Source organism: Ursus arctos, chromosome X (genome assembly GCF_023065955.2).
Source record: "Ursus arctos isolate Adak ecotype North America chromosome X, UrsArc2.0, whole genome shotgun sequence".
NCBI lineage: Eukaryota > Metazoa > Chordata > Mammalia > Carnivora > Ursidae > Ursus > Ursus arctos.
In genome coordinates, this window is record NC_079873.1 from 105,446,436 (window position 1) to 105,462,051 (window position 15,616).

Sequence of the window (15,616 nt, forward strand, 5' to 3'; positions counted from 1 at the left end):
CCCTGCTTGTGTTCCTCTCTCGCTGGCTGTCTCTCTCTCTCTCTCTCTCTGTCAAATAAATAAATAAAATTTTTAAAAAAAATAAAAAAGAAGAAGAAGCCCTGCTCCAGGAAGAGAGCTATCACCATATACCATTATACCATGAACTAGGGATGGTGCACAGGGAGGAACCTAGCAAAGCTGTTTGATCAAAGTCCTCTCTGTGTCCCATTGTTTCTGAGTACCCAGCAAACATTTGTTTACCAAACATTTACTTTTTCTCATTCTTTCTGAGGATTGCATTCCTTCCCTTTGATATCCCCTTTTCCTCAGTTCAGAATGACATATAAACCTCCTTCTGCTTGACTTCTTTGAAATTTCCATGCCTGTGTGGGTGCCCTCCGTGTACGCTATTAAATTTGATTTAATTTAATCTGTCTCATGTCAATTTGATTCTTAATCCAGCTAGAAGGACCTCGAAGGGGACAGGACATTCCTGCCCCCCAACACAAGCATGGTGGTTGCCAGCTCCCAGTAAGAAATGGTTATAAAATGGCAGCTGTGGAACACTGCTCAAGTGCTCTGCCCACATGGGATATTTCTCAAAATTAAAACCTTTTTCTGTTGGCAACACACATTAACTAAAGAATCAACATTACAGGGAGAAGGATCCATCCATTTACCCTATGACTCTCTTATGTACATACGTCTGAGGCAGCAGAAGCAGCAGCAGCAGATTCAGCAGGCAGCGATTCCATTCTAAAACTTCGTTTTTGGCCCTGGCTTCTATAAAGAAATGAAAAGAGAAACGGTAAGCACACCTCACTTGCCATTAAATCTAAACTTTCTGTTGTACAGTAAAAATAAGGTTCAAATAAGAACAAATATTTAGGGGCAACTCGGTGGCTCAGTCAGTTAAGCGTCTGCCTTCGGCTCAGGTCATGATCCCAGGGTCCTGATACAGAGCCCCGCATCAGGTTCCTTGCTCCGTGGGGAGCCTGCTTCTCCCTCTCCCTCTCCCTGCCACTTCCCCTCCTTGTACTCTCTCTGTCAAATAAATCTTAAAAAAAAGAACAAATATTTATTTTTCTTAATACATCACATCAATCTTTGAGGTGCTGCTAATCTTACAGAGAAAGTTGTTCTGCACTATATCTATAAAATAAATCATCTGGACCCTCATTAGAATGAGGTTTGCCTCAGGTCTCAATGCCTTTGGTTAACAGTGGTGAGCAAAGCAAGCTTAAGAAAAAAAAAAAAAAAAAGGAAAAGGCAAGGCGTATGAGTGAATCTTCGTAATTTTTAAACAAGCTGCAATTACAAAAATATGCCTTCAGGGCAAATTTAATTTTGTTTCCTGTAATTAGAAAAACTCACTATTCTTTGGCTCACTAACAATTCATGTCTATCAAAATTAGAATTGTGGTGCCCAAGGTGAGAACGCAGCTTCCTGGCACTGGAGTCTAAGTACAGCTTATTTTTCACCAAATAAGTGGAAGGTGAGAGAGAACTTGGGGGGAGAGAGACGGATGGGGGGGGAGAGAGAATATGAAAGAATGAGAATCTTGGTTTTAATACTGAAATTACTTTTTAAGCCTTAAAAATTTCCCAAAGATCTGTTATGGAAATGTATTTTGTTTTCAAGAGTTTTTCTTTTTTAGGCCAAGGCCAAAGAGTGAAAAGCCCCATCACTCCACAAAATGAGAAACTGGAGTCTGATAACAGATAGGATAAAAAGCAAGTCCTTAGAGCAGCAACACAGTGACAAAATGTTATCTGTGAAACCTTCCCAATTCATTCAGAAAACACAAAATTAACAGAATAACAGGATTATTCTGTGAGGTTTCAAAACGTCAAAACTGACATAATGAGAAATTTTCCATTCGATATTTCACAGGACCCAGTCAAAAAATCAATTTTACTTACATCATTTTTTAAAGATTTATGTATTTGAGAGAGAGAGAGAGTGAGCAAGAGGAGGGACAGAGGGAGAAGGAGAGAATTTCAAGCAGACTCCCCACTGACCTCAGAGCCTGATGTAGGGGTCAGTCGCAGGATGCCAAGATCATTAACCAAGCCAAAATCATGAGACTGAGCCACCCAGGTGCCCCCTACATCCCTTTATTTTTAATGGTAGAAAACTAAGAAGAGTTTGAAAAAATACATATTTTGGATATCAAAATATGTACCATTTAGGAAGTAGTGATTTAAATTACATAAAGCAACTACTTAATGAGTAAATTCAGTCATTTGTTATATGATGGGGCTATACAATGTCTACTATGTATTTCTTAATGGTTCAACTTTCAGCATCAAGTAACATAAACAGAGTCATTTACAAATTTGCCCTCACATCATTTAAAAATAAAATTCTTAAAAGATTATCATCTATAATTTTATTTTTCTCAGGCTTTGACTCAATTTATAAGCCAGTTTAGTCTAACAGAATGTTTTCTTACTTAGTAAGTGTTGGTACTTCTTCAAAGTTGTTCTTCACTTTTCTGTTCTTTCTCTGTATTATCTCCTTGCAGACTGCATTTTGTCCCTTGGCTTCAACTAGGGGCAACTCTGACATCTCTATCTGAAGACCTCTCCCTGGGCTATAGACCCAAATATCCAACTGCCTTCAGAACACGCAGTCTGGATGTCTAACACTAGACACCTTAACTCCAGATGGTCCAATTAGACCTCTCCTCCTCCACTTCCTCTTCCTCTTCCTTCTCCTCCAGTGTCTCCTGTATTGGTGACAAGTGCCACCCTCCACACAATCACTCAAGACTCAAACCTCCAAGTTATCTTTGACTCTTCACTCTTACACTACTCTCTTCTGTATGAAAGTTTGTTCCTAACTTTCTGTCCACCTTTTCTACTTGGTGAGTTTCTTGAAGACAGTGCACATGCACTGAACCTCCTGTATCCCCAGCACCTAGCACAATGCAGAGCACATACTAGGTGCTTCATGAATATTTGCTGAGTGAATAAATGAATAGACAATCTGACCAGCCAGCTCAATTGAAATATTTGCACATTCCTCCCTTATCCCAGGTCTGCTTGGCTTGACACAATTATTTTCAAGAACAAACTGAGGCCTCTATCTGTTCCTTAAAAGCAATTAAATGTCACTATATTGGTTTCTAAACAGCAAATATCTTTATACCTGAGATAAATTGCATGGAACGAATACATTTACCACATGTGGCTAAATTGAAACCAAAATTAAAGAAAATTTAAAATTTATTTTTTTCGGTCACAGCAGCCACATTTCGAGTGTGCTGTAGCTACGTGTGGCTAGTGGCTATGGTAATAGAGCAGATTAAAGAGCATCACTGTCTTCACAAAAGGCTCTATTGGACAGTTCTGTATCAAAGGATGCAGTGAGTTTTACCGGACATGACACTGACGTTGACAACAAAACACTATGAGGTGATGATGATTTGCTTTAAATCCACTGCTTGGATATCAAGAACATAGTAGTTTTCCAGATTCTTCCATGACTTTATATTTCATGCCTCTCTATACATCATCAGTATAGATGGCAAATTTCTGACTTGTAATCAGAATGTAAAAGTAACAAATAAGCACATACATTGCTAAAAAAAATCATTAAATAGTATTTCATACCTAACTAGTCTGTACGTGTAAATAATGAATTCAGGCTCAGGACAGGAGGTGTAATGGAGGGTTTGCGACCATAAAACGTTGCTGCCCTTTGGTTAGGAACAGAGAGAAACAGGACTTTCCTTTTCTAAATCACATCAGCTGATTTTCAAAAAGAATGAAAATGATCAAAGAACACTTCACTAGCTATATTTACATGGAAAGAACACCTTCCAATTTTACGAAGAAAAGTACCTGTCTCATTATGTAAAACCTCAAAATGTTACTCTTAAATTGAGCCCTTAAGTTTCTTTCTCTCTATTTTACATCTTTGCCGAGGTTTGATATTCAATGGTAAAGCACTCAATGCTGCTGAATTATTTTAATGGAAGGTTGTTCTTGGCTCAAAAAAAAAAAAAAAAAAAAAAGAAAAAACCAAAAACCATCTACTTCAACTTGCTATGTAAATAAAACTGTAAATATGAAAAGGATGCCCAATGAATACTGCCCTTTCATACATCAATGCAGTATAAACTAAGGTGTTGTTTTGAACAGTTGCGGCAGAAAAATATCATCTTAAAATTTGTCTCTCCTTGTTTAAGTTAACAGCTGAGATGATCTAATCTGAAGTGATGGCAGAAAGGAAAACCAGGTTTCCCTTCTTGGTCACAAGTTGTGACCAAAGTTTAAGAAACTATATTTCAAGATTACTCTAACCAAAGCTAGTCCATAGGCTCAAAGGAGAAACCCACTACCAACTCCCTGTCTGAAACGGGAAATCTTAGGTCAAGGCCCCACTGCATCATTTCCTCCAGGCCCAATTGCATCTCAGCAATCCTTGACAACTGGATTAGTACTAGCATCTCCAGAGCCTATCTCTTCCCAAGTCACTATTCCCTTAAGTGGTCCCCTAGGGATAATGCCTGAAACATCTCCTATTTTTCCCACTCCCCTATTTTCACCATTGTGTCCAGCATTCAAGAACTGCCAAAGAAAAGTGGACAGAATTTGAGGTCACACAGACTTGGGCTCAAACCTCAGCCCTGACAGTTCCTAGCTGCGAGCCTTAGAGCAAGTCCTTTAGCTTCCCTGAATCCCAGCTTCTGAATGTTTAAAGTGAGACTCATAATATGTACCTTGCAGCATTCTTGAAAGAAGAAATAATGTTTGGACAAAGTGCTTTGTAATCTGTACAGTCCAATGTGATCATCTCAAATGCCCTCATTACTCGTTCTCTCTTTGATTGCTCCATTCCTCTAAGTTCTTCTCCACTTAAATATAAGATTTGGGATGTATAAGACTGTAATTTGCTCTAAAATGGTTCTTTTGTGATTTTAATTCTCTCTCCTAGAAAATGTGTTCCACAAAGATGAGTTCTGCATATGCTACCATTGCTCTATCCCTTCAGAGCCAACAAGCAGACTCTCCAGTGTTAAGATAAGCACACTGGGGATTAAGAGGTGCTATTGCTGTAGATCACCTAGATGGTTCCTCATTTGGGCAAGGATTGGGGGAGGAAGAGGGGTGTTGTATGGCTGTGTGGCTGTGCATACAATGCACACTTGTAAAGAGCCTGTGGATCAATGTACAAATTGATCCCTACTAAAAAAAATAACTACCCTGCCTTTTAAATATTTCTTCTCTTTCACTATAACACCTTTTAGTAAATAAATTATTGGAGAATGTCATCTTAATAGACTTACATTATTTGAAGATGGAATTAGTTTATTTGGGGGAAACTTACTGAAAGGCAGATAGGTGAAGGGGATGATTTCAATCAGTTCAGGAAATCAGTAATTTGAAGTGACTGCCCCATCACCACCCTCAGTTCTAAGGCAACTGCTTACTAACCTTACTCCATACCCACCACCAATCTCACCTCTGACTGGCAGGGGAGACACGATTATTTACTGAGTTCCTACCCTGCAGTAGGTATCTTACACATATTAACTCTTTGGGTCCTAAAATAACTCAATGGCATGTGTTCTATTATGATCCCCACTTTACAGATGAGGAAGATAAGGCTTCACAAGGTGAATAATACATAAGGTCATAATAAATGACAAAGTCTGAATATAAACCTAGTCTGCCAACTTCCTATACCAGTGTGGGCAATAGTTACAACATCATCATTAGTGTGGAAAGGAGCAATTTGCCATCTCAAAATATGCCTCTTTGTCACAAAGATTATCTTGAGCTGGTTATTCTTTTTTTTAAGAATGTGAACAGCACCAGCTGCATTGCAGCCTTGATTTATTTTTGAGTAGAGAAAAGAAGAGAAGGGATAAACTGTTAAGAGGTACATAAAGGAAATGAAAACAAAACACCCCACATGTGGTGCCTGCACACACACACACACACACACACACACACACACACACACACACAGCTGTCCTGGACTACACCAGTCCAGCTCTGACCTCCAAGATGCAAGGAATTCCAATTCTCAGGATCTTAACAAATCTGGGGGCCAATAATCCTCATTACACTGCTTCTACCAGCTCAGAAGAGAAGCCCTGCCTAACATCATGAAATAAACCTGACTGCTTCTACCAGATGCAACAGAGGCAAAGAAGACCTTGTCCTTGCGTTTACGTAAGAATTTTAGTATTTGAGCCCTTTTGTGCATAAACATGCCATCCAAGTGATCAGTTTTCACAGAACAGAGCTCTATGGCCTTTTCTCCCCAGCCCAACATCTGACTGGATTAAATATATACTACAGATGTTGGCATCTCTCCCCACTTCAGAACCACATCCTTGGGGATTCTTCCATAAGTGTTCACATAAACCTTTTCATCATCATAGCACACCAGAAGCTCCATGCCATCTGTGTTGAGGAGCATGGTGATTGCATGGGGTTTGATGCTACATTGGATCAAAGAGTGCACGTTCTTTCTTATGTGTGTTGGTAGATAAATGTCATAGACCAATCCTGAATCCACATCAACGGCATGGAATCCAGCACAGAATCCATAGATCACTTTCAACCTCCGGCCTTCCTCAACAGTGAGATCCACCAGTAATCACTTATGTACCAATTCTCCAAATGACTTAAAGCCCATAAATTTGTGATATAGCTTGGGTGCCCATGCATAGACCTTCACAGAACTCTGCAATTTCCAGAAATTTGATTCTTTCCTATTTAACAACTTTATAGTGTACACATCCTCCCAAGTCCCCCACAGTTGTCCATCCCTGCTTCTTCTCAACCTCTGGATCATTGTGAAGTATTTTATTTCTTAACCAGGACCAATAGTAGACACATAACTTATCCTTTTTGCCAGACATTGGCGGCAAGACATTCAAACCTTCAAGGACATCCATGTGCTGAAATCATCTTTAGTTAATCAGAGGATATATCTTCCCTTGGCCACTTCTGTCGAGCAGCATCAGGCCACTCTCTGTACCCATTAACAAATTCACTCTCCTTAAGGCAGCACACAGAATCTCAGGGTTAAATCTCATCTTATATTTCTGAATCTCTGGGGTGTCACTCTGTGGTCTAGTGTTCATGGGATTCACACTGACCGCTGAGCCCTTCCAGATAGGATCTTGCCTTATGGCTTCTGGTCTTACTCCATCACAGGAAAATCCCACCACAGAAGTCACTGTTGTCCCATTAGATGGAGAAATCTATAGTAATCTGGGGTCTATAAAAGATGTAAGGGAGGAGGAAGATTTGTGTTTCTGGAGTGTGTTACTAGCAGACTGAGTCTGGTGGATGATAAGTGCCCTCCTTGGATGAGGTCATGACTGTTTCACTTTCTACATCATCATGGACAATCATGGTTTTCACGGATTCTGTTTCACCATTGCTCAAATTCAGAGATGCTGCTGCTCTGGTGTCCTCAGGTCCAGAGGTGGGTTCCTCAGCTCCTTCTTGTTCTATATCATCATCTTCCTCATCTGCTGTCCCTGACTCCTCACTGGATGAGTAGTCGTCTGGAACTTTGTGTGGGGGTCACATATCTTCCACTGTTTGAAGCTCTATGGCCAATGCAGTCAAATCAGCAGGCTTGAGAGATCTAAAAACTTATTTCTTATCTTCGCCTTTTTTTTTTTCACTGCATTTTTGAGGCACTGAGGTGGAGATCCTTCAGATTTGGATGATGATCTCACTCTGAAGCACTCCCCCGAGTCATTCTGAGACCCAGGGTAGGACACAGACTGGGATCCTGAGTTGCTTGACCCCAAGGAACTGCCACTACCAGGCCGGGGCACCAGCTTCTACACTGTCTCCCATAGCAGCCTGGGCTCAATACTGCTGGTGGAGTTTCTTTCACCTGCTTGGCTATTTTGCTGCCCACTGCCTTGCAGTGGAGAATCCCAACAGGACAGAACAGAGGAGTATGACATTGTTCTCACAGGAACCTGTGGCTCAGCTGGGTCTCTACAGGGCAGGATGCATAGACTTGGAGTTGCCATTGGAAAAACACTAATCCGGAAGGCAGTGGTGGCTCCAATACTCTGCCTGCCTGCTTAGGCTGGGCTTCGGGGGAGCTGTGGTGAGTTTTCCTAAATCTATCTTCCACCTCTCAAGCTCTATCAGCAGTGACCTGGTTGGTTTTTCTTAAGAGACACGGGTCGAGCTCTGAAAACTGAGTAGAAGTTACCTTTTTGTAAGAGAAATTTACACTTTCAAGGACAATTTCCATTTATAAGTGTCTCTCCCTCTCTAGAAACTCAATGGAGAACGCAGTGACTCAAATCCACACCACCATACCCTCGTTTACTGTGCTTTTCCTGACAGCCTTCATAACTGGCCTTCTCCCCACACCCAACATCCTTTGTTTTTAGCTGGAAATGACTTTTAAGGTAGTGGCTTGGGCCATTTCAGGGAGTTACTCAGTTTTCCTGGGTCTCTCCCATGTGCCTATACAGGAGGTATATATGCTATTAAACTTCTTTTTCCCTCCTGTCAATCTGTCTTTTATAATAGGACATCTCAGCCAAGAACCTGGAAAGGGAGTAAAACTTACTTTTCCTTCTCTACAAGGGAGTAGTAGAAATTAGACAATGTTTAGTTTTGCTCAATTCAAGCTGGAAATGTCTTGATTTTGCCATGCCACATGTTTGGTATGACTTTGTTTTTATTATTATAGCATGTATGTCCTTTAAATTAATCAACCACATGTTAAAATAAATTCCATTTCTTAATAAGTCACACCATAAGCTAACCTAAGCACATCCTTCACAGAATGAACCACAAATGAGTATGTGCTTTTACCAACTCTGCCAAATAGTCTGTACACACTACTACACTCTCCATTCTTTCCAAAAAGGATATAAACTTGCCCCACTTCTGGCTCCTTCTTAGCTTCACTTTTGGAAAGCCTCTGCTTTCTAGGATGGAAGCAGACTGATTCACCAAGTCAATTTATTAACATCAAATTTGCCAAAAGCCAACTTGCCAATAGACCATTTGGCTAAATGACCAATAAATCAAAGGATCTATTTGCCAAACTGGTCAAATATATGGATTTACCAAAAACATGTTTCTTAAAACTATTCAAAAATTTACAGTGCAATGGATTGGCAGAGCTCAAGACTGGAGTAGGAAGTAAGGATTTCTGAGTTCTGGGACCTTCAGGCACCAACTTGACTTCTGATCCCCTTCTCTCATGGACATAAGTTCCCTCTCAATCCAACATAAGGCTGTGTTGGATTGTTGGCTCTCCTTCATTTCTTTTTCCCAACACAAATTTTCCTCTCTTGTTGCGTGCTCCATTCAGTTGCAGACACATGGGATACAGACACATGGAACTGTCCTTAAAATGCTAATAGAAAAATTGACCAAGGAAAATATTCCAGGTACCTTCAAAAACTGTTGAAACTTTCAATCTACTCTAAATCACTGAACTTTGACGCTTAAAAGATAAAAGTTCTGGGAAAATTGGTAAACTTGGTAAATGAGTCTATGGTTATAAAATCTGAAAACATTCTAGATCATTAAAAAAAAACAGAAAAAAACAGAAAACGAATTCTTGACAGGATTAATACTACACTAAAATAACCTAAAATTCTTTCATATGAAATCCTAGAATAAATACTGTTGTTTATTCATAGAATGGTAAACTTTCTGTGACTTTCAACTTCTAACAAATGAAACACCCCTTAAAATGCTGATAGTAAGAATATATCCACTGACTATATTTAAGAATGTAACCACTGTATATAATCAAGAATAATACATTCATATGAAAAGATATAAATTATTTTAATATATAAGGGGTTCATGCGCATCTGGCTGGCTCAGCCAGTGGAACACGTGACTCTTGATCTTGGGGTTGTAAGTTTGAGCCCCACACTGGGTGTGGAGATTACTTAAAAATAACTTAAAGATATATATATATATATATATATATATATATATATATGTCAAACTACAGCCTGTGAGCCAAAATTGGAAGCTGCCCATTTTCATATGAGGTAGGGATGATTTTTACTATTTTAAAAACTTGTAAAACAAGCAAAGAATATGCTATAGAGACCTTATATAGCCCGTAAAGCCTAAAATATTTACCATCTGGTCCTTTTCAGAGAACTGTTTATCATCAACCCTTGGAATATATTCAAAAAGCTCATTTCTTAAGCCATGCTTTCTGATCAATCAATATGGGTAAATTTTGTAAACTGGACATTCGATGAATAGGTTTTGAATGAATTCATTTTTGACAATTTGGCCACTGAACAAATTGATCATTTGGCAGAAAGCTTTCCAAGAATTTGTTTCTGGTGAATTCACCTGGAGCTTATCATGACTTTTCTCAATGAAAGACTATGGAATTTTGACATATCAAAATTTGAAAAAATAAGCAGTTGAAATATTTCTTTTTTTTCTTTTTATTATATTATGTTAGTCACCATACAGTACATCCCTGGTTTTTGATGTAAAGTGCGATGATTCATTAGTTGCGTATAACACCCAGTGCACCATGCAATACGTGCCCTCCCTACTACCCATCACCAGCCTATCCCATTCCCCCATCTCCCTCCCCTCTGAAGCCCTCAGTTTGTTTCTCAGAGTCCATAGTCTCTCATACTTCATTCCCCCTTCTGATTACCCCCCCCCTTTCTTTATCCCTTTCTTCTCCTACCGATCTTCCCAGTTCTTATGTTCCATAGATGAGAGAAATCATATGATAATTGTCTTTCTCTGCTTGACTTATTTCGCTTAGCATAATGCCCTCCAGTTCCATCCATGTTGATGCAAATGGTGGGTATTCATCCTTTCTGATGGCTGAGTAATACTCTGCTTCCGAAAAAGGTTTTTGGGTTAAATGATCAATTTTAGTCTCAAAAATGTTTCTTTCTTTTTTTTATGGGAGGGGCAAAGTATGATATTTCAGATACTCTGAATGAAAGTAGTGTGCTGTTTGAATATCCAGTCTTCTCCAGTAGAATAATTTATATTATTGACTATCTTATATTGAAGACCCTGGCTGTTCTTAAGCACAAATTCTGGCAAAAAAAAAAAAAAGTATGTATTTCCTGACCCATAACTCCAGGGCCAAAAAGGATAGAGCAGGGAAATGTCTGGGGTGTGTGTGTTTGTATGTGAGTGTGTGTGAGGGGAGGTAGGCAGAAAATGAAATAAGATGGCTTGGGAAATACTTGGTTCTTCTCCTCTCAGATTCCCTACACCGAGCCCTGCACTCCTCACTGCTCCTTGACCAAAGTGCCAAGAGTAATGGTGCTCCTGAGAGGATGACTTAGGGTCTCTAAGCCATATGTACCAATGGTATCTTCCTTTCTTCCTGCTGGACGTAGATTCTTGTGGCTTTTAAAATCATATTCTTTGTGTGGGCTGATATATATTTGATAAACAGCTGACATATGAAGTTAATATATCTAAGCTGCTGTGTTACCAAACCTACATCATACAGGAAGTTCAGATGATTTTACATATTAGAATATGAAGATTTAGAACAAAATGTTGAGTTTCAAATGTTTAAAATACGGGGTCCCTATAAAAATTATCTGGGACGTAATTACTTTTATCACATAGCTAAGAAAACTCAACCATTGTTTTAGTGATATGTTAACAGACTTGTTTCCTATCACTGCTGATACATAACTAAAAAGGAACAAAAGTCAAATGCTCTGACCATCCTATATTTTAGTGTTTTACTAAGGATGGAGTCCAAATGGGAAAATTTCCATCAAAGGATTTTTTTATCCATTTCATAGAAAACATCACTCTCTAAAGGGCCAGTCTGAACTTCTGTAATGTGCTTTCTTGGCTACACCAGTTTTCCACAAACACATCAAAAGAGGAAAAACATCTAACACCACTCAGTGGTATTTCCTCACCAGAAGAGAAAAACAAGAAATGCAGAACATTCATAACATTTAGAAAGTACATACAAATCTTCAACATGGTAAAAGCCATAGCCTGATGTCCCCTGTACCTCGAAGGGCAAGTAACTTACAATAAGCAATGCCCTGCTGTCAAAGAATGAAAAGAAAGCAAACACCAAGTAAACAAAAGCCCTATTGCTATGAAAACATGGTCAGTCATCAATAACCAAAAGAAAAAAAATTCAAGGTTTTATCATCTTGAAAAGAACACTGCTGTTATTGGCCTCTTCTGACCAGCGTGAAAACATTAAGTAAACAAGAAAGCACCTTTAGAATCTAATTAGTGTTCTGCAGTCTGCCCCGTTTTCAAACATAGAAAAGGCGACATATAGTGTCGGTTAGTGAGCCACTGGAACTTGCCTAGACCTCAGCCTCGGTGCCAGCTGCTAACACTGCTAACATTCACAGGCAGACCGAGTGTCAAAGCTACACAGTTCTCCATCATGTATTTGGGGAAAATTCATTTTGGGAGAGAATCATAAATCAGACAAGAGACTATACTAAGACCAGCTCTGTGTGGTTTTGAGCAGGAGAGGCACAAGATCGTATTTTAACAAATGGTTTTGGAACAATCGGACATCCATATGCCAAAGAATATGAACTTTGACCTAAACCTAAACCCCACGTGTTATAAAAATATTAATTCAGAATGGATCATAGATACAACCCTTAAACCCAGAACTATAAAACTTTCAGTTTTGTGATCTGTGATTTGGTGATAAATTCTTGGACAAGTCACCAAAGCCACAATCCATCAAAGAAAAAAAAATGGTAAAACTATCTTTCTTTAAAATTAAAAACTCGTGGGGCGCCTGGGTGGCTCAGTTGTTTAAGCGTCTGCCTTCAGCTCAAGTCATGGTCCCGGGGTCCTGGGATACAGCCCCGCATGGTTGGGGGGGGGTTCCCTGCTCAGCAGGGAGTCTTGCTTCTCCCTCTGCCCCTCTCCCACGCACATGCTTGCATGTGCGCGCGCTCTCTCTCTCTCGCAAAAATAAATACATAAATAATCTTTTTAAAAAATTAATAAAATTAAAAACTTTTGTTCTGCAAAAGACACTGTTAAGAGAATGAAAAAAGAAGCTACAAACTAGAGAAAGTACCTACACATCGAATATCTGACAAAAGACTTGTATGTGGAATATACAAATATTTTCAAAACTCAATAGTATGAAAGTAAGCAACATTGTTTTAAAAATAAGCAAAGCATCTGAATATTCAAACGATAAAAAAGTGCTCAACATCTTTAGTCATTAGGGGAATGCTAATTAATGCCGTAATTGTATACCCTAGAGCAATGAAATGAAAACTGATGTCCACCAAAAACTTGTATATGAATGTTTATAGCAGGTTTCCCCCAAAATGGCAACAACCCATATGTGCTTCAACAGGTGAATGAATAAGCCATGGTACATCCATACAGTGAAATGCAACTGAGCAAAAAAAAGTTATTGATGCATGCAACAGCAAAGGAATTATGCCAAGGGGAAAAAAGCCCATTTCTAAAGATTGTATATTGTATGACTCTATTTATAGAACATTCTCAAAAAGACAAAACTATACGGATGCAGAATAAATCAGCGGTTGACGGGTTGAGGGTGAGGTGAAGTACGGGTGACTATAAATGGACAGCACCAGGAAGTTTTTTGGGGTGGCAGAACTGTTCTTTATGCTGACTATGGTCATGGTTACACGAATCTATTAAAATGATAGAACTGTACACCAAGAAAAAATAAATCAATTTCACTGTACAATTTAATAAATAAATTGTTTAACAATTTAAAAATGAAAACATAAGTCCACAAAAAGACTTGTAAAAGAATGTTCACTGCAGCTCTATTTGTATTAACCAAAAGTTAGAAATAAATGTCCATCAAAGGAAAATGCCTGACAAATTGTGGCATATCCACAGACTAGAATACTCCTCGACAGCAAAAAGGAATGAATGACTGATACATATGACAGGATGAATCTCAGGAACATTATACTGAGTTTTAAGAGAGTAGACTCAACAGAGTATATATTAAATGGCTTCATTTTTATGAAGTTCTCGTAAAGGAAAAAAATCTATACTGAAAAACATCAAAATAGTGGTTGCCTCTAGGTGGGGGGATAACAGGGAAATGGCACTGTGTGTTGAAAATATTGTATGTCTTGACAGGAATATGGGTCACATGTGTTTATGCATTTGTCCAATCTCATGGAATAACAGAATTAAGATCTGTGCATTTTATTATATATAAATTTTACCTTAAAAACAAAAACAATATGAACTCGAATGAGGAAGTTGCTCAATGCTGTGAGTTGGCAACCCTCAAACTCCTTTCTGTGTATTCTAGACTTGAGCTAATAAGCAAATATATTGTGGATAATGAGGTCAGGCCTATCTGACTATTGCATTAGTGTTGATAAATGGAAACGGGAGGACCAGAATGAACCTTGCGGTGTTGGTTTAGAATTGGAGGCATCCATATGAATTCATGGTTTGTATTATTTTATATACACATATATACCACGGTACACATACACAGAGATGTGTAGACAAGGAAATAAATAGAGATATAGATCTTTATGCCTATGTGTGTGTGGATTTGTTTCCTAGTTCTGAAAGCACTATAAGTAGTCACAAGCCAGTAACAAGGAGCACAACTAGCACCCAGATCTTGGCTTCTAAATATCTGCACTTAAGAAGCCAGGGTTCTTTTGACTAAGGCTTAGAGAACCAGCTGATTTCATGGCTAAGGCAGAGAAAAAAACAAAATTAACCTGGAACATCATTAGTGCCAGAAAGTAAGGAATGCTCCAAGAATGTTGAGGAGCGTCCAAAAGACACAAGAGCCAGGTTAAAGGGGCCGCCATGGGTCGATTCTGGGACAATCTGAGCATTGAAATAAATAATAGTAGAAAAATACTATAATCCAGTGAATAAACAAGTGAATAAATAAATAATGAGTGTGGCAGAGGAGAAGGAGAGAAAATAATGATAAAGCAAACACAGCAAAATTTCAATAGTTGTGAGTACAGGTAGAGGAGGACACATACAGTAGTTCCTGCCAATATTCAAATAAAAGTTCAAAAGTTAACAGAAAAGTTTAACAGAGCTAAAGCAAAAGAATATTCTGCGATACAAAAAGGTAGAGCAAAAAGCATTAGGTTGAAAGAGAGCCAGATCCTGTCCACTACCTCAGATCCTAATACCCAGCCTGACATCTTCATTACAGGATGACAAATGAACACCATGAAGAGAGAAAATATTACATTGTTAACTGTCTGAGCAGAACAAGCAGCTGCCAGTATATTCCCCAAAACTACTTTTCATAAAATAGGCTAATACTCAGATAATTTGTTCCCAGTTTTTCTAAACTTTGATATTTATTATTAGACTTCTTATCATTACTATCTAAGCCCTCAGTGATTTCAGAGTTGCTTCAATGAGGTTTGAGTACAGACCCTTACTCTGAGCTTTTTAAAAAATATTAACAATGAAATTGCTCTTATCAGTTGTAAATCTAATAAGGCAGTCTAATGACTTTATGCTTTGAGATGATCAAAATAATTTGTCATGTAGCTAAAGATGGAATATGGTTGGGCTAGGGGTCATATAAACACAATGAAACATAAAACCCAGAATCCTGAGCCTGCTGCCCCTTCTTCTCGCTTCTTCTTCTTCATTTTTTTTT

At 38.7% G+C, this 15,616-nt stretch overlaps 1 protein-coding gene across 1 annotated transcript in view; it reads right to left on the bottom strand.

Moving 5' to 3' along the window:
* PASD1 (PAS domain containing repressor 1) overlaps positions 1-15,616 on the bottom strand; it is a 56,802-nt gene that overhangs the window by 13,782 nt on the left and 27,404 nt on the right. Inside the window, exon 8 of the mRNA XM_057306609.1 lies at positions 687-765. Within this exon, the coding sequence (XP_057162592.1) occupies positions 687-765 (79 nt within the window). The remainder of the gene's footprint in view (positions 1-686; positions 766-15,616) is intronic.